Here is a 20,486-nt window from a genome sequence, read left to right as displayed (position 1 = left end):
CCTGGGCAGGACCTTGATATTTAGCTCAGATTAATTTTGTTGTGCATTTTAATCTTCTTCTAAGTGAATGTTGAGATGAACAGCAGGCACTACTGGTTCTTCTGGGAAGCCATGAAGGGTGGCAATAAGTGAATCATCTCATGTTCTTCCTCTCTCAGTTGATCCAGCTCTAGGACAGGACCGGAAAGTTTAAAACAGAAATGCTTCACTCTGTGAGACTCTTCAGATGCCATGTTGACCACAGGTAGTAGATGTCACTGGGGTTGGGCAGTCAGGATTGACTGGATCTTTCCACCATGGGGCATAACCTTGAATATGGGATCTCCCTGCTCTGGAGGCAACACAGGAACAAGAGAGCTCTGATTGTCTGAAATCATACACCATCTATATCCTCTGATCAGGATAAGATGAAATGGAGGTCACTAATCCAGAGCTGATCTCAAAGCAAAAATCTTTTGTTAGGCATGACCCTTGGAAAATCCAAATATCCTTACAACTCAGGTATGTGGATAGCTCCTCCCTTCCCATTGTTATGTCTCTGTGTTATCTTCCATGAACCTGGGCCCTCAGGCACAGCCTCCACCATGAGCTCCTTCCACCAGTTCCCAAAACCCTACTTGTACTTTATCTTCATATGCTGTTTGGAAGATAGAGCAAATACTGAGAAAACCCAGGCAGTGGACAACTATTGTTTTCCCTGATTGATGTGCAGGTTTACAGAAGGGTGAAAGGAAGGGAGGAAAGGAAGGAAAAATAAGAAGAGAGAGAGAAAACTGGATAACTTAGGGAGATGTCTATATATTGCTTTGACAACCATAAAGTGACTTCTTGAAAATGATTTATCTTATGCCAAGCCTCATGGCATGGCTCATCATCTTTGCTTCCTGCTTCCTTCTCCACCCATGTTCTTCCTTCTCTGCTAGTGTTTAACCAGTCAGCTGCCTCTAGGGCGGTGCCAGTGTTACTGTCACACCTAGGCCCTAGTGTCTAGTATCACATTAGCCATCCCCTAGGGTGAGTCTCTATCCCTCTCCTCAACCAAACCACTTCTTAGCAAATTTGCTGCTCCAGCTAGAATACTTAGCTCCAGAAAAAAATCTCTTTATTGACATCTTTATGAATCTGGATCTTTCTTGTGTGCTATATTGATTATGGACCTTGGTTCTAGAAGAAATCTTTTATTTCTTGCCTTTCTTTCCTGGGTGGGCTCTCTCCTCCATTGTCCTAACCATGTCTTATTCATTCTAAATAACAAAGACCTTTCTGAGATCAGCCTCTAGAACTTAGAACTTAGAACCCTAGTATTCCTATTTGTTTGGAGAAGCAGTCAGTGGCTGGGTGATAAGGCTCCTTCTACTCTTGACAGAAGCTGATTTCTTCACTAGTGATCCTCTACGAAGGAAACATACTCTACTGTAGAGAGTATGAATCACATTACTTCTGATGGTGAGTCCCACTTCTTGAGGTACCTTGATCTAGGCCCCTTTTCCTCTAGCAGAAGAGTCTACTCTCCCCACATCAGTTACCTGGGCCTTGCTTTGGACCGATATGTATGTGGGTGGCATTGGGTACCTTTAAACACTTTCAGTTTGGATCTTGCTCCTTTGCCAGTCTTGTCTTCATGGACCATTCCCACACGTTCTCTTGGACGTGGTCCTCTCCTGATCTTGTATTCCAGGATGCCACAGCATGAGATGTTTGTGGGAATTTTCAATGAATTTGAGAAGTGCAGGCTTGAAGAGTTAATGCATCATGGCTACATATCCCCATAACTGATAGATAATTAATTCTTCTCTCTTTCAAACCCAGAAAAAAACCCCTCTGAGACAATTTTTTTTCATATTTAATAAGTACAGTTAAATTAATTTGGACATTGCAAACATCTGTGATACCATCACCACAATCAAGAACATAGGCATATTTAGCACCTCCCATTGTTTTCTTCTCTCCCTTTCTCTCTGTCTCTATCTCTCTGACTCACTCTCTCATTTTGCTCTGGTGAGAACACTGACATGAAACTTACTCTTTTAAGTTTTAGGTACACTGTATCTTATTCTTAACTATAGGCATTACATTGAAGAGCAGATATCTAGAATTTATTGATTCAGTATAATGGAAACATTTTATTTTATATTATTTATTTATTTTTATTTATTTTCAGTATAACGGTATTCATTATTTTTGCACCACACCCAGTGCTCCATGCAATTCGTGCCCTCTCTAATACCCACCACCTGGTCCCCCAACCTCCCCCCCATCCCTTCACAGCCCTCAGATTGTTTTTCAGAGTCCATACTATCTCCCCTTCCAATTTTCCTCAACTCCCTTCTCCTCTTCTTCATCTCCCCATGTCCTCCATGTTATTTGTTATGCTCCACAGATAAGTGAACCATATGATAATTGACTCTCTCTGCTTGACTTATTTCACTCAGCATAATCTCTTCCAGTCCCATCCATGTTGCTACAAAAGTTGGGTATTCATCTTTCTAATGGAGGCATAATACTCCATAGGGTATATGGACCACATCTTCCTTATCCATTCATCCGTTGAAGGGCATCTTGGTTCTCTCCACAGTTTGGTGACCAGGGCCATTGCTGCTATAAAATTTGGGGTACAGATGGTCCTTCCTTTCACTACATCTGTATCCTTAGGGTAAATGCCCAGGTGTGCAATTGCAAGGTCATAGGGAAGTTCTATTTTTAATTTCTAGAGGAATCTCCACACTGTTCTCCAAAGAGGCTACAACAACTTGCATTCCCACCAACAGTGGAAGAGGGTTCCCCTTTCTCCACATCCCCTCCAACACATGTTGTTTCCTGTATTGCTAATTTTGGCCATTCTAACTGGTGTAAGGTGATATTTCAATGTGGTTTTAATTTGAATCTCCCTGAGGGCTAGTGATGATGAACATTTTTTCATGTGTCTGATAGCCATTTGTATGTCTACATTGAAGAAGTGTCTGTTCATATCTTCTGCCCATTTTTGATATGATTGCCAGTTTTGTGTGTGTTGAGTTTGAGGAATTCTTTATAGATCCTGGATATCAACCTTTTGTCTGCACTGTCATTTGCAAATATCTTCTCCCATTCCGTGGGTTGCCTCTTTGTTTTCTTGACTGTTTCCTTTGCTGTGCAGAAGCTTTTGATTTTGATGAAGTCCCAGAAGTTTATTTTCGCTTTTGTTTCCTTTGCCTTTGGAGACGTATCTTGAAAGAAGTTGCTGTGGCTGATATCGAAGAGATGACTGCCTATGTTCTCCTCTAGGATTCTGATGGATTCCTGTCTCATGATGAGGTCTTTTATCCATTTATTTTGAGTTTATCTTTGTGTATGGTGTAAGAGAATGGTGGAGTTTCATTCTTCTACATATAGCTGTCCAGTTTTCCCAGCACCATTTATTGAAGAGACTGTCTTTTCCCACTGTATATTTTTTTCTGTTTTGTCGAAGATTAATTGACCATAGAGTTGAGGGTCCATATCTGGGAACTCTACTCTGTTCCAATGGTCTATGTGTCTGTTTTTATGCCAGTACCACGCTGTCTTGGTGATCATGGTTTTGTAATAAAGCTTGAAATCAGGTAACGTGATGACCCCAGTTTTATTTTTGTTTTTCAACATTTCCTTAGCGAATCGGGGTCTCTTCTGATTCCATACAAATTTTAGGATTATTTGCTCCAGCTCTTTGGAGAAAACCGGTGGAATTTTGATCGGAATGGCATTAAAAGTATAGATTGCTCTAGGCAGTATAGACATTTTAACAATGTTTCTTCTTCTGATCCGAGAGCATGGAAAGGTCTTCCATCTTCTTGTGTCTTCTTCAATTTTTTCATGAGCATTCTGTAGTTCCTCGAGCACAGATCCTTTACCACTTTGTTTAAGTTTATTCCTAGGTATCTTATAGTTCTTGGTGCTATAGTAAATGGAATAGATTCTCTAATTTCCCTCTCTGTATTTTCATTGTTAGTGTATAAGAAAGCCACTGATTTCTGCACATTGACTTTGTATCCTGCCACGTTGCTGAATTGCTGTATGAGTTCTAGTAGTTTGGGGGTGGAGTCTTTTGGGTTTTCCATATAAAGAATCATGTCATGTGCGAAGAGAGAGAGTTTGACTTCTTCATTGCAATTTGGATACCTTTTATTTTTCTCTGTTGTCTGATTGCTGTTGCTAGGACTTCTAATACTATGTTGAACAAGAGTGGTGAGAGTGGGCATCCTTGTCGTATTCCTGATCTCAACGGGAAAGCTGCAAGCTTTTTCCCATTGAGGATGATATTTGCTGTGGGTCTTTCATAGATAGATTTGATGAAGCTCAGGAATGTTCCCTCTATTCCTATACTTTGAAGCATTTTAATCAGGAACAGATGCTGGATTTTGTCAAATGCTTTTTCTGCATCAATTGAGAGGACCATGTGGTTCTTCTCTCTTCTCATATTAATTTGTTCTATCACATTGATTGATTTGCGAATGTTGAACCATCCTTGTAGCCCAGGGATGAATCCCACCTGATCATGGTGGATAATCTTTTTAATGTGCTGTTGGATCCTGTTGGCTAGGATCTTGTTGAGAATCTTAGCACCCATATTCATCAGTGATATTGGTTCTGACATTCTCCTTTTTGGTAGGGTCTTTGCCTGGTTTGGGGATCAGGGTAATGCTGGCTTCATAAAAAGAGTCCGGAAATTCTCCTTCTGCTTCGATTTTTTGAAAGAGCTTCAGGAGAATAGGTGTTATTTCTTCTTTGAAAGTTTCGTAGAATTCCCCAGGGAATCTGTCAGGTCCTGAGATTTTGTTTTTTAGGAGGTTTTTGATCAATTCTTCAATCTTGTTACTAGATATTGGTCTATTCAGGTTGTCAATTTCTTCCTGGTTCAATTTTGGGAGTTTATAGTTTTCCAGGAATGCATCCATTTCATCTAGGTTGCTTAGTTTATTAGCATATAACTGTTGATAATAACTTCTGATGATTGTTCCTACTTCCTTGGTGTTAGTGGTGATCTCTCCCTTTTCATTCATAATTTTATGAATTTGGGATTTCTCTCTTTTCTTTTGGATTAGTGTGGCCAATGGTTTATCGATCTTATTGATTCTTTCAAAAAACCAGCTTCTAGTTTCATTGATACATTCTACTGTATCTCTGGTTTCTACCTCATTGATCTCAGCTCTAATCCTGATGATTTCCTTTCTTATGTGTAGTTTGGTTTGATTTGTTGTTGATTCTCCAGTTCTTTAAGGTGTAGAGACAGCTTGTGAGTTCTGGATTTTTCAATTTTTTTGAGTGAGGCTTCGATGGCTATGTATTTCTCCCTTAGGATGGCCTTTGCTGTATCCCATAGGTTTTGGACCGAAGTGTCTTTTCATTGGTTTCCATGAATTGTTTCAGTTCTTCTTTGATCTCCTGGTTGATCGAAGCATTCCTTTTTTTTTTTTTTAAAGATTTTATTTATTTATTTGACAGACAGAGTAGGCAGAGAGGCAGACAGAGAGAGAGGAGGAAGCAGGCTCCCTGCAGAGCAGAGATCCCAATGTGGGGCTCGATCCCAGGACCCTGGGATCATGACCTGAGCCGAAGGCAGAGGCTTTAACCCACTGAGCCACCCAGGTGCCTTGATCCAAGCATTCTTAAGCAAGATGGTCTTTAGCTTCCAAGTGTTTGAGTTCCTTCAGAACTTTTCCTTGTGATTGAGCTCCAGTTTCAAAGCATTGTGATCTGAGAATATGCAGGTAGTTATATCAGTCTTTTGGTATTGGTTGAGTCCTGATTTGTGACCCAGTATGTGGTTTATTCTGAGAAGGTTCCATGTGCACTTGAGAAGAATGAGTATTCTGTTGTTTTAGGGTGGAATGTTCTGTATATATCTATGAGGTTCTTCTGGTCCAATGTGTCATTCAATGCTCTTGTTTATTTATTTTCTGTTTTGATGATCTGTCTTTTTCTGAGAGAGGCATGTTAAGATCTCCTACTATTAATGTATTCAATTCAATATGACTCTTTATCTTGATTAATAGTTTTCTTATGTAATTGGCTGCTCCCATATTGGGGGCATAGATATTTACAATTGTTAGATCATCCTGGTGGATAGTCCCTTTAAGAATTATGTAGTGTCCTTCTGTATCTCTGACTACAGTCTTTAGTTTAAAATCTAATTTATCTGATATGAGAATCGCTACCCCAGCCTTCTTTTGAGTCCCATTGGCATGAAAGATGCTTCTCCATCCCTTCACTTTCAGTCTGAGTGTATCTTTAGGTTCAAAATGGGTCTCTTGTAGACAGCATATGGATGGGTCCTGTCGTTTTATCCAATCTGCAGGAGCCTGGGATCATGACCCGAGCCGAAGGCAGCGGTTTAATCCACTGAGCCACCCAGGCGCCCCTTGATTAACAGTTTTCTTAAGTAATTGGCTGCTCCCATATTGGGAGCATAGATATTTACAATTGTTAGATCATCTTGGTGGATAATCCCTTTAAGGATTATGTAGTGTCCTTCTGTATCTCTGACTACAGTCTTTAGTTTGAAGTCTAATTTATCTGATATGAGAATCGCTACCCCAGCCTTCTTTTGAGTCCCATTGTCATGAAAGATGCTTCTCCATCCCTTCACTTTCAGTGGATGTACCTTTAGGTTCAAAATAGGTCTCTGTAGACAACATATGGATGGGTCCTGTCATTTTATCCAATCTGTAACCCTGTGCCGTTTTATGGGCACATTTAGGCCATTCACATTGAGAGTAATTATTGATAGATACGTTTTTATTGACATTGTGTTACCTTTGAAGTCTTTCTTTCTGTAGATTGTCTCTATATTTCTGTTCAATGCTATTCTTGGGATTTTTCCTCTTTTATAGAACCCCTCTTAATATTTCCTGCAGTGTCGGCTTGGTGGTTGCATAGTCTTTTAAGCCTTTCTGGTCCTGGAAACTCTTTATCTCTCCATCCATTTTGAATGTCAGTCTTGCTGGATAAAGTATTCTTAGCTGCATGTTCTTCTCATTTAGTGCCCTGAATATATCTTGCCAGCCTCTTCTGGCTTGCCAGGTCTCTGTGGACATGTCTGAAGTTATTCTGATGTGCTTTCCTCTGTAAGAAGGGAGCCTCTTTGTCCTAGCAGCTTTCAAGAGATTATACCTACAATTATGATTCCTCAATTTGACTATCAGGTGCCTTGATGTTTTTTTGGAATCTGTAATCTTGGTTGGAGACCATTCAACCTCTAGTACTTGAACACTCATTCCATTTGCGAGATTGGGAAAATTTTCATGAAGAACTTGTTCCACTATATCTTCTAGACTTCTTTCTTTCTCCTCCCCTTTAGGAATTCCAATAATTCTGACATTGGAACTTTTCATGGCATCATTTATTTCCCTGATTCTGTTTTCGTGGTTTCTAAGTTATTTGTTCCAGGCTTCCTCCTGATCCTTTCTATCTGTTTGTCCTCCAGATCACTAATTCTATCTTCTCTCTTAGTTACCCTAGCTTTGAGAGAATTTAAATTAGATTGAAATTCATTAAGAGCATTTGAACCTCAGCCCTGGTAGCTTTTAGCTCTTTCTTAACATTGTGAACATCTTCTCTGGTTGCTTCCAGCTTGGCCCTAATCAATTCTGTTTGGTCATCCATGGCTTTCTCCAACCTAGCTATTGCCTGGACAATTGTTAGCCTGAATTCTCTTTTCGACATATTGTCTATGTTGATAGCCATTAGCTCTGTTGCAGAAGGTCTATCCTCTGTTTTTTTCTTCTTTTGGGCATTCCTCCTCCTAGTCATTTTGGTGAGAGATGACTGAACGAATGTAGCTGGATGTATCGACCATGATGCAGTCGAGGTGCACCCTGGAACCCTTCTGAACAATCAGGATTCCCCATCCAAATGAGAGAAAATTAAAAGAAAAAGAAAAAAGAGAGAGAGAGGAGAGAAAGGGACGTTGAAAGAGAAGGTTCAGCCCAAATGGGCCCCAAGGTAAGATTTATGAAGTAGACAAACAAAAACAAACAAAAAGACTGATAAAAGTATATGACAAGAGAAAAAAAATATATATATGCAAATAAAGGAAGAACCTCATCAGAAAGAACCCCAATTGTTAGATTTATATACTATCAGGACAAACAGAAAAACACAGAAACACTGGTGGAAGAAATATATGGGAGAGTGGCTATAAATTCTCAGTGTGGGTGAGGAAGGTTGTTTTGATTCTTCCTGGATATATCTTGATATCTTTGTTAAAGGACTCAACTTTCCGAAGATAAAGGGGGATTAAAAATTGGTTTACCTATAGGGGTAGTATTGATTGGGGAAAGGGGATTACTTTGATGTTTGACTCTATATGAATATTAGAAAATAAAAATAATAAAGGAATAAACTAGACCAAACTAAACTAAAATTAAAAAAGAAAGAAACTCAAAAAATAGAAATGCAAAAGAAAAACACAGGTGTATGTATTAAAAGTTCAGGTTAGAAGGTTATTATGGAATTTGATGTACTGGACAGCTTACTGTGATGGTAAATAGGTTAAAAATTATCTATATATAAAAAAATGAGCCAGAATAGTGGGAACAAATTAAAAATAAAAGTTGTCCTATGAAGTAGTGGTGGTGGTTCTCTTTTAGTCTTTTTTTTTTTTTTTTCCCTTTCCTGGTTGGTTTTCTGGGGGAGGGGCCTGCCACGTGGGTTCAGTCAGTGATGTTCCCTGAGTTAAGTCCTCCAGCCACCCTCAAGGGGGTGGGCTCTGAGGAAACCGGTTTGTTCAGGCTTTTGTTCTCTGGAGGTTTTTATGTTTGTTTACTTTTTTTTTTTTTCCCTCTCACCTTGACTGCTTTTGATGGTTTTTGTAGGTTTAGAGGAAAGCAAACTGCACCCTGACCTCCCTTTCAGAGAGAAGGCTCAGTCTGGCTACAGAGCCCATATAAATTTCCCCTTGGCCGCTGGAAGAGCAGGTTCCGAGTTGCGGTCCCTGGGGATGCAGGATCTTCTGCTTTTACCCAAAACCAGGGCAGCGGCAGCTGTCTGGGCAGCCCCAGACTGCCAGAGAGGTTCCAAGCAGCGATCGAGCACTGAGATTTTCCCGCTGGCCTGGGCTGGGAGCGCCCAGCTTGTGCGCACCTCTTTCCGGGGAGGCTGTGGGTCGCGCGCAAGTCTCGGGATCTGAGAATGGGGCGCAGGTCCAAAAGCACCAGGCTGGGCCTTCGCGCACCTCTCTCATGGGAGAGTTTGGGGCGCACGCATCTTAGGCTCTGAAACAATGGCGCGGGTCAAAGAGTGCCAGCTGGGCCTTTGTGTACCTCTCTCAGGGGAAGATGAGGGGTGCGTGCATCTCAGGTTTTATAGAAGGACTCTCGCATTCTGCCGTCTGGCGTGGCTCCCATCCCCTCACAGGAGCCGGTCCCCAAGCAACCTCAGGTGCACTGGTGGCTCAGGGACCAAGACCTGGTTTCTCCGCCGCACTATCTCTGGCTCAGGGCCAGGGGAGGCTGTCCTGGGTCCAGGAACTTAAGCCCCTGTCCCTAGTTGTCCCTATTCCCATAATTCCCCCTCACCACCACCACCCCTGCCCCGCAATCCTTTGCTCTTTTGGAGTGCTTTCAACCAGTCTCGAAGTTAGGGCACTCTCCCCAGATGCAGGGCACTCTCCCTCCTATTAGGGGTATTACTTTCCAACCAGTCGCCTCTGGTGGCTCCCTCCCCCTTTTGCTTATCTTCCGATATCAGTCCATCGTCCCCACTCCACTTTACCCGCCCACTGGAGTCTTCTGCCCCTGTAGAGATCCAGACGTGTATAATTCTGCTCTCAGGCTGATTTCATGGGTGATCGGAGTTCTTTGGTAGGTAATCAGCTCACTTTAGGGTACAGATTTAAAAGGCGCCTCCTCCTCCTTCCCTGCCATCTTGTCCCCCCCAACTGAAACTTTTATCCAATAATACTCATATCTGCTTCTGCATTCAGAAGGAATGGAAGCTCCCCATTTACCATACCACTCCCCTATGAAAACCACTATTGTATTCTCTGCTTCTATGAATTTTATTATTTTAGATGTCCCATATAAATGGAATTATACAGTATTTGTCCTTCTGTGACTGGCTAATTTTCCTTTAGCATGCTGTTCTTCAGGTTCATTCATGTTGTCACAAATGTCAGGATTTCACTCTTTTTGAAGCCCAAATAGTGTTCCATTTTGAGTCTATACCACATTTTCTTTCCTTTTTTTATTTATTTTTTTTAAATTTTTTTTCAATTTATTTATTTTCAGTAAAACAGTATTCATTATTTTTTCACCACACCCAGTGCTCCATGCAAGCTGTGCCCTCTATAATACCCACCACCTGGTACCCCAACCTCCCACCCCCCCACCACTTCAAACCCCTCAGATTGTTTTTCAGAGTCCATAGTCTCTCATGGTTCATCTCCCCTTCCAATTTACCCAAAAGCACATTCCCTCCCCAATGTCCATAACCCTACCCCCCCTTCTCCCTTATTTTTAATATTCTATTTATTTATTTGACAGACAGAGATCACAAGTAGGCAGAGCAGCAGGCGATAGAGAGGGAAACCAGCTCCCTGCTGAGCAGAGAGCCCGATGCGGGGCTTGACCCCAGGACCCTGAGACCATGACCCAAGCGAAGGCAGAGGCTCAACCCACTGAGCCACCCACGTGCCCCATACCAGATTTTCTTTATCCGTTCATCTGTCAGGGAGAAGCTATGGTCTTTCTACATCTTGGCTATTCTACATCTTCTACAAATTGGCTTTCTACATTTTGGCTATTATGAATAGTGCTGCAAAGAGTATGGGAGTGCAGATATCTCTGGGATATCTCTGGGATATCTGGGAGGCCAGAAATGTTGACCTCAATTCTTTTGGATAAACACCCAGGATTTGGAAGTCTGAATCATATGGTATTATATTTTTATTTTTTTTCCCTAACTGCTGCACCGTTTTACATTTATATCAACAATGCTTAAAGGTTTCAATTTCTCCATAACCTCATTAAAACTTATATTTTGTTTTTAAAATAATAGCCATATAGAGCCACAGAGGACTCTGAAGAGGCAAAATGATCTTTAGAAAAAAGAACAAAGCTAAAGTCATCACACTTCCTGATTCTGAACTATATTTCAAAGCTACAATAATTAAAATGGTATGGTACCGGCATAAAGACAGACACATAGATCAACAGAACAGAATAGAGAGCCCAGAAATAAATCTACACATACACAGTCAACTGATTTTTGACAAGGGTGGTAAGAACACATATGAGGAAAGAATGATCTCTTTAATGTTGGATGGATTCTCACAACAGTTTCTGCCTTCAGGATCTATCTATCTATCTATCTACTTATATCCTGAATATATATATTCAGTTTGTTTCCTGAGATTAATGGTATATATTTACATATATTTATTAATAATAATAAAAAAATAGCCCCAAACTAGAACCTACCTAAGTGTTCTTCGAAGAAGGAAGGATTAAAAAAGCTATGATATTTTATTACTATGGAATACTATTTAGCAATAAGGGGTGGAATATAGATAAGCACACCACAACAGCTTAAAAAAATCTCAAGGAAAATGCTGAGTAGAAAAAAAAGTTAATCTTAACTTTGGTTTGCAATCCTGCAAACATGCTAATCTCACTTATTAGTTGTAGATTCAAAAGAAAATTCCTTGCGGGGCACCTGGGTGGCTCAGTGGGTTAAAGCCTTTGCCTTCGGCTCAGGTCATGATCCCAGGGTCCTGGGATTGAGTCCCACATCGGGCTCTCTGCTCAGCGGGGAGCCTGCTTCCCCCTCTCTCTCTGCCTGCCTCTCTGCCTACTTGGGATCTCTCTCTCTCTGTCAAATAAGTAAATAAAATCTTTAAAAAAAAAAAGAAAATTCCTTGGTATTTTTTACATAGACAGTAATATCTGCATATAAAGACCATTTTACTTCTTCTTTACAGACCAATGGATTTTAATGTATCAAAATATAAGTCATTAGTTAAAATGGTTTAAGATTCCACTTTGACTTACTAGTTATTTTATTTACTTTAAATTATTTTTATTAACATATACTGTTATTTGCCTCAGGGGTACAGGTGTGTGAATCATCAGGCATACACATTTCACAGTACTCACCATAGCACATACTCTCCCCAAAAATCCATAACCCAACCACCCTCTCCCTAACCCCCAACCCCCCCAGCAACCTTCAGCTTGTTTTGTGAGATAAAGAGTCTCTTATGGTTTGTCTCCCTCCTGATCCATCTTGTTTCATTTTTTCCTTCCCTACTGCACACAACCCCCCACCCTGCCTCTCAAATTCCTCATATCAGAGAGGTCATATTATAATTGTCTTTCTCTGATTGACTTATTTCCCTCAGCATAAAACCCTATAGTTCCATCTTATTGGTCATTTTAAACAAAAGTTACTTAAAAGAGAAAAAAAAAAATAAGGACAGGGCGCCTGGGTGGCTCAGTGTGTTAAGCTGCTGCCTTCGGCTCAGGTCATGATCTCAGGGTCCTGGGATGGAGGCCCGAGTCAGGCTCTCTGCTCAGCGGGGAGCCTGCTTCCTCCTCTCTCTCTCTCTGCCTGCCTCTCTGCCTGCTTGTGATCTCTCTCTGTCAAATAAATAAATAAAAATCTTAAAAAAAAAAAAAAAATAAGGACAGTCAGATCTTCCTCTGTTCCCCCGAAAGCAGGCAATAAATCTCCCCATGTGAAATGTACCCTCCCTGTAGCAGGGGTAAAGAGACACCATTGTCACCAGAGGTGGGAAATTTAGAGTAGAGAAGATTGTATACTTTTTACTAATTTAGCACCCCAGGTCTAAACTCTGTTTAGAATCCCTTATTAAATAAACTCTGAAAGTTAAGTTTTCCTTGTCTTGTGAATTCCTCACAGATTTTATTGTCTCTCTTTCTAAAAGTTATAAAAACTGCCTGTCTTGGTCATTTCTTTGGTTCTCATTGTCCTTATTGGGCTTCCATGTGTGTAGAATAAAACTTTGTGAGTTTTTTTTTTTTTTTCCCTCCTGTTAATCTACCTCATCTATTTAATCTTAAATCAAATATTTAATTTTTAGTTCAGTTGAAAAACCTTGAAAGTTGAGAAGAGTTTTTCCTTCTCTCCACAACTAATCTTTAGGAAACTACTATCTGTTGAGTTTTGGTATAGTGTCAAAGGATATCCATAATTAATTATATGAAAGTCACTAAAATACTCCTCTGTTTCCCAACTACATATCTGTGTGAAGCTGTATTTTCTTCATATTTTTCAACCAAAAAAACACATCACAACAGATTGAATGCAGAATCAGATATGAGAGACCAACTATATTCCACTAATACAGACATTAAAAGTATTTTTAAAACAGTGCTACTCTTATAACCAATTCTTTTGTTTAGGAAAATATAGTTGTTTATATGTGAATTTGCCATGGATTTATATTTGGTATTTTTAATGAATTAATAAATATTTGAAGATTTAACACATAAATGTAATTAAACTCAAATCTGATTAAAATTATTATTTATTTATTATATTATTATATTACGAGCTGGGAAATTCTCTAATCTGTGAGGGTATTTTTTCATCACCTAAATCGATGATTTTAATGAGTGGCTGCCTTCTTATTTTTTTTTTCCTCTTCAGCAATTCATTCTATCTTATATAGATCCTCCATTCTTATGTCATCAAAGAAAATTCTTTTGTGAATTTTCTTTTGTGAAAATTCTTTTGTGAAACAGCAAATGTTGGTTGGATTCAACAAAAGCTCCAGGATTCAAATTCTAAATTGTATTCATAAGAAGTAATCATTATTATGCAAAATGAAACTAAAGGTTTTTAGAAAATGATGCAGATGTTCCAAGAGATCATACCCTGATATCTGTCATGTGTTTTTTTGAAAAAAAAAATATGAATATCAAGAATTCCAACTCACCTGATTGATTCTCTAATACAGATTGAGAATCGGATTGTAAAAGAGTGGCAATTATGAGGAAGAGCCATTTTCAGAGTCAGGAGGCCCCTGTCATGGGGAAGCAGAACAGCTGGGTTAACACACAAGCCCTGTGAAAATCCTAACAGGATTGGGCAGCCATGATACTATGTCAGGCAAAGACTCAGGACTGGAGACCCCACTTCATCTGGCAGTTTGAATGACATAGGCCCTGAGCTTTCACGGAGCAAGGTTCAGAATTCCCCTCAAATCCAGATCATCTTCTGATGAAGGTACAGCCTATTCAATGTCCCAGCAGACATCAAATAAACTCTACCATTTGACAGACTCCTGGTTCTACAGAGATGTGGGGTGCCTGGAGTGGAGGTGTTGAACATATAGTAGAAAAGAGACAGGAGAAGAAGGGAAACAGGAGGAAAAACCTGGTGGGGAGTCAAGGACATTACATAGGCAGACACAGGAAGCTCGTTGGAAAACAGATTGGCATAAACTCCTGGAAAAGAGGCTCTACTGAGTCAGACACAGGAGAAAACAGCCCACAGTCTTTCTGAACAGTCCTCATCTAAACTAGGTACTATCTTCTTTTCCCTTCAGCACACACGGAAATGGAGGTGCTCCTTCACGTGACCGTGAAGAAACCAAGATATATCCATGAAGAGAATCAAATGTTCTTTTATCTGAACAGGTGGGATTGCAACCACACATGCACCTACAATCCCTAATCTGTGTGCAGTTTGTCCCTTAAATTCCTCATCAGAAAGCAGTACTCTGCCCTCTATTGTTCGCTGGGAGAATGGCATTCTATTACTGAAGAGAGGAGCAGAGGGAAGAGCAGCTCACACCTACCCCATAACCTTATTTAACCCTCGGTGGTAGTGGGGTTTGTATAGAATGTCATTAAAAACAAACAAACAAACAAACAAACAAAAAGCCCTTAAATGTACCCTCCTCTTTTCCTTGTGAGCAGCTTGCCTGGAAATCGCTGCAGGGCTTCGAGAAGATTCTGGAAAACATATTTTCTCTAGCTCATCAACATCTTGGACAGCTTTGCCTTTTTTTAAACGCGTGAAAGAAGTGTTATAAATAAATGCAATTCCAATATATGATGTAGAAAATGTTTAAAATATAGAGACATTTAGTGGTGCCTGATTGGCTCACCTGGTTAGAATATGACCCTTGAATTCAGCTCAATTCATGATCTCAGAACGTAGGATCAAGCCCTGTGTGGGTCCCTGTGCTAAGCCTGGAGACTGTTTAAGATTCTCTCTTTCCCTCTGTCCCTGCCACCACTGTATTCTTAATTAATTAAATAAATATAGAGTCATTCAAAGAATAAAATAACCAATATCTTTTATTCTCCATCCCAATATAGTCACTGATTAAGTTTTGCTATATTTTATGCCAGATTTTTAAAAATTTATACATATCTCCACACATTTTTAACAAAGATGTTATGTGTCATATGCCAAATTTTAAATGATCTTGAAATTTTCTGAGCATTTTTCTATATGACTAAATATTATTTTATGATCGTGATGTATTTCATGACAGATATAAAATGCTTTGTTCCATTAGTTTTCCTTTGGGATAATTTATGTTGTTTTTCCCCTAACTTTGCTATTATAGATAATGTTGAAGTGATGATACTTATAAATAAATCACTGTGTGTCTGAATGCATATTTCCCAGTGGAATGCAGAAAGCATGCAGGAGTGTAAAGATTTTTACTTTCTGCCCCTTATAGCAGTGTGTCACCAGCCAGGTCTCCAGTCACAGTCTGCCCCTATAATTGTGCCTGCCTATAGAGTTATTGCTGACATTACCCATCATGCCAACAAGCAGCAATCTGAAATCCCCTGAACATGCACAAACCTTGCATACCCAAGTGACATCATTCTCTCCTCCCAGTCTGATGATTACTCAACAACTTGCAAAGCTTTGCTGGATAACTTTTGTCTTATAGTCTCCAAATTTCTCTGGAGTTATTTCCAGACATATCTGAAGTGCTTGCACGTCCTACAGGTATGAGGCAGGTGATGGGTAACACACCTGTCACCTGTTGCTGCCTCACATCTGCCTGCTGTTATTTTAGAAGTTTTAGAGTTCATTCCCCAGTAACCACTGCAGGCCCTGTGGAAATCCTGTTGATCTCTCAGCTTCCAGACTTTTTGTTGGTCACCAGCAAAGTCAAGAAGACATGACTATCTTCTTGAAGGAGAGAGCAGATAGTGGGAATCTGAAGAACTGAGCTCTAGATATGGCTTAGAAATATTTCTGGGTGGTCTTGATGAATTATCTTCCCTTTTCTGGGAAAGGATATAATTTTTTTAAAGATTTTACTTATTTATTTGACAGACAGAGATCACAAGTAGGCAGAGAGAGAGGAGGAAGCAGGCTCCCCGCTGAGCAAAGAGCCCGATGTGGGGCTCGATCCCAGGACCTTGGGATCATGACCTGAGCCGAAAGCAGAGGCCTTAACCCACTGAGCCACCCAGGCACCCTGAAAGGATATCATTTTTAGCTGGAAGCTGAATAGGATTGCTATGTGTTTTAAAGTGTCCTTTCACCCTAATGTTTTGCCTGGTGATGACCTGTTCATCACCTTAATTTCATGCTGTCTTATCTACATTAAACAGTCTTCCTTATGAAACCTACCCAACTTTTCTTTTTCTTCTTTGATGTATTTATTTTGATGTTCTCTTTGGAGAGGTACCCTGTATATGTGGGGAAGGAGGCTGGGGAGAGAGGGAGGCACAGGTGAGCAGGGAGAGGTGTGTGAGTGTCTTGGCGTCAATGCATATTTCCATGAGTGTTTATTTACATGAAAAGGGGTGAAGATCACCCCCTTAGGCTCCTAGGCAGGCACTGTGGATTCTACACTCCTTTGTACTGCTATAGCATAGGGGACTCAGTGAAAGATAAACACAGACTAGTGTGATCAAATCAGCATGTATGTGTGTTTGGGTGTCATGTGATTTGTGGTGTCAGTGTGTAGAGAAGTCTGTGTGTGCGTGTGTGTGTGTGTGTGTGTGTGTGTGTATCTGTGGCTATGAGTGATTCAGGGTTTGGCCACCAGCAAGGGAAGATGCAGGAATAATCATATTGGAATTTTTACAAGCACTATTTCTTTGGGATAAAAAATAATAATAAAGAAATAAACCAAACAGCAAAAGGGTAACTTGGGGTCCAGGATTGAGTCAGAGATGGCTTGAGACAGGTACCATCTATACTCAGATAAGACTCACTCAGGTGCAAAAGAAGCCCTGCTCTAGCTAAGGCTGCCCAAAGTAACAGGCTCTGGGTGTCCTTAACCCATTGCCAGCGCCGACCCCCCCACCACACACACACACATGTACCCATGCTGTCAGTGCCTGTGCCAGGCCCTTTGCTGCTTCATGATGAGAGAACAATGAAAAAGTTGAGTCAGCCAATGACAAGCACAGGCAGCTATGGAGTTAAAAGTGATTTAATGGGGACAGGGCAGAAAAGATCCACTTGATCCCCAGGCCTCTCTTTGGGTGAGCCCTAAGCAGTTAAAAGAGCAGCTCGCCAGTGAGACTCTTAGCTTCATTCAGAGGCTCAGAGCACTGCAGAGCAATGGGAGGGAAATCTTTGTAGAGGGTGTGAAGAGGAAGGGTATGACTCAGGGTGACAGCATGCTAATTGTAAGTAAGACACAGAAGCAGAATGGGAGAGGGGATTCAGCATTCGGTGTTTGGCTCCCCAGGGCTTGCTTGACTGTGGACCCCATTACTTCTGCTTGGTCTTCTGCTGAGCTGGTTCTGGAGTGACGGTTGAGGGACATGGCTCAGGAACCTTGGGATGGCAGGGTTCAGGAACTTTGGGATGGCAAGGCTCTGAAGCTTTGGGGTGGCAGGGCTCTGGAGCCTTGGGGTGGCAGGGCTCTGGAACCTTGGTGTGGCAGGGCTCTGGAGCCTTGGTGTGGCTGGGCTCTGGAACCTTGGTGTGGCATGGCTCCTTGGTTTTGGGGGCACATTGTTCCTGGGGTGGAGGCTGGCAGGGCTGTTTCACCTGCTGCTGCTGAGGCTGGGGGGGAGGGGTACAGGGCTGCTTCTGCTGGTGGGAACTCATGCTTCACAGGAGGCTGGACCTACACAAAGAACAGATAATATGACCAGGGATTATCTAGGATGGAAGGCAGTTCAATGTCAAATGTTTCTTTACAGCCACTTGCCTCCTCTGGCTGACCACCCCTACACACACTTGAAAAGTAAAATATGCTTTAATAATTTCTGGGCCCTTTCAAGAGGAGGAATTAAAGTCAATTTGTTCAGCGCCATTTCAGTGGGGCTTATTCCCTAGCAACCTTTCTTCCCCAGACATGTCATACCCCTCATTGACAAGTACCCAGGACCATACTGAGGTCTTTTGGAAAATGACGTTATAGAAACAACTGAAGTCTACCCACCCCCAGGACCGTGCAGCCCACCTATGGCTTACAAAAATGCCTCTGTGAGTCTCAGCTCCTTTGATCTCGCTCTGCCTTTGCTTATACTGTCTGCTCTGAAGTGCTCTCCTTCCCATTTCTGCTTATTCAAATATGCCTCCATTGTAGCTCACATCTTGCATGATCAGCAGGAGATACTGGGCATGGTTCCCCCAAATAGTCCTTGCCTATCTCTCTGTTCCCATATCAATCACTATCTGCTTTGCCTTTCATCTGTGTATGAGCATGCATTATCTTCCCTGATAGTCTGTGAGCTTGCTGAATGAGATCCATAACGGTCTGATTTACCCAAAATACCTAACACGGTGCCTGAAACATAACAAGTGCATAGTAGCAGCCCATCTCATGAATTAACATTTTTATTAAATGTCATAAACAGAGAAAATAGTGGTGTTGTTGAAAGTACCCAGGCCTGAGAGTCCTAGTCACAACCCCGCCACTAACTCACTGTTGGTACTTGTATAAACCTGTCCCCACCCTGGTCCCCAGTCCCACAGCTGTTCATTAAAGTGGCAGACTTACCTGCCACTAACTCCCCTCACACCCAAACTGTGCTTTAATCTAAAATGCCCAGTGTTGTGTCTCTAATTAATATCCTCATCAGTCCTCTTACACATGTTTTCCTTTGTCCAGTTTCTAATAATGAAAAAAGCAAACATGAATTTCAAATTGGTTCCAATCAGAGACTTACCTGTACACCGAGAATGTGGTGTCTGGTTGCTCTGGTCTTATGTGAAGTCAGCGGGCAGCTGGCTTTTTATAGGATGAATGAGCCCTGCCTCAAGGAAACAGAATCACCCCAGGCCCCCTCTGTTTTCATTCCTTACCCATCAAACATGAGTCACCCTACTCCCCTCAATTACCAGTTGGATCAGCTTTTATGATGAAAACCACCCACTTGATATTTTTTGGCACTGGCTGTGTGACGATGATGTCACCAATGTCTAATTTCTAGTGCCACCCTCCCCCTTAGACTAGGCATAGGGCTTGTGTTGGGGGAGGTGTGAGCCACAGGTTTCCTGAAGGGATTAATGAGTTAAACTTGGAGGAATATCTGAGTCCTTTTTCTACCTGGCTATCTTCTTGCTCTCTCTTCTCTTGAGGGTATTGTTCCTCCTGTTTTGTGGGTTAAAATACATTTGGGCACATTAACAAGTAGGAAAGATGTATAGAGGACCCAAGATTGGCAACAGTTGTCTGCCTATAAAGGTAGATGTTAGAGGTCATCAAGTGACTGATTACAGACTTCTTGTCTGGGGATCCAATCCATTTCCTCCATCTTCTCCTAACTCCACTGAACTGTACACATTCAGATTACTTAATTAACCACCCCCCAACTCCACCCTGCCCTGACTGGTTGTTAATCTGGGTAAACCTGCTTTGCCCTCACCAACCACACCTTCACCCCTTTCCTACTTCAGAAATTTTCAAGGGCTAATTCCTTTTTTGGGATAACATTTCCCTCCACTCCACCCAGCCTTCTTGCTCTAGCCCTTCCTTCCTAACCCAACTATATACTACCTACACACCTCTGAAAACCTGGAAAACTTTTCTATTTCAGTCCCTTGCCCAAGCCCATCCATGGACCCCCATGTTGAGCCCACTCCCAACCCTTCCTTGGCCACTTCCAGTCCCATCCCTGAGACCTGGAGGTCTTGTTGACTGCAGTGTTTTCATCCTCTCTTGCCTCTGTATCTCCTAGGGCTCTCAGCATCAGAGCCATGCCTGCTCAAAAAAGTAGCACTTGCATGGTGATATTTGTTTCCACATTCATTCAACATGAAGAGAGGCCCTAGTACATGCCAGGCATGTTTCATTCTGGGAGCTATCTAAGTGTAAAGGCCACTTCCCTCAACAGACTGGAAACTACCTAGCATTAGAGCCACATCCTACTTAAAAGTCACTAGTTTAATGGCTCTCTGAGTGCCTCAGTCCATACTCTTCAAGTAACGGCTGAGGAATTTGAGGCTTTGAAGAGGTGAAATAACTCCCTCAAGGTCAAATAACAATCCCTGTGAAAAAATGAAGTTTACAGGGAAACCCTATGTTCTTTTTTTAATGCCTCCCTACTCCTAATGCTCATAGAAGA

The 20,486-nt window shown here is 41.4% G+C and overlaps 1 protein-coding gene across 1 annotated transcript; it reads right to left on the bottom strand.

Moving 5' to 3' along the window:
- Nucleotides 1-17,379: 17,379 nt before the first annotated feature.
- Nucleotides 17,380-19,238, bottom strand: LOC122898851 (cornifin-A-like). Its single transcript, XM_044236531.1, has 2 exons — nt 19,089-19,238; nt 17,380-18,040 (listed from the first exon to the last, which is right to left on the bottom strand). The coding sequence occupies exon 2, from the start codon at nt 18,019-18,021 to the stop codon at nt 17,680-17,682; it is 342 nt and encodes a 113-aa protein (XP_044092466.1). The 5' UTR covers nt 18,022-18,040; nt 19,089-19,238; the 3' UTR covers nt 17,380-17,679.
- Between the last annotated feature and the right edge of the window lie 1,248 nt (nt 19,239-20,486).

This window comes from Neovison vison, chromosome 2 (assembly GCF_020171115.1).
Source record: "Neovison vison isolate M4711 chromosome 2, ASM_NN_V1, whole genome shotgun sequence".
Lineage (NCBI taxonomy): Eukaryota > Metazoa > Chordata > Mammalia > Carnivora > Mustelidae > Neogale > Neogale vison.
Note: the sequence above shows the minus strand (reverse complement) of the source record. Positions and strands in the feature narration are given on the sequence as shown.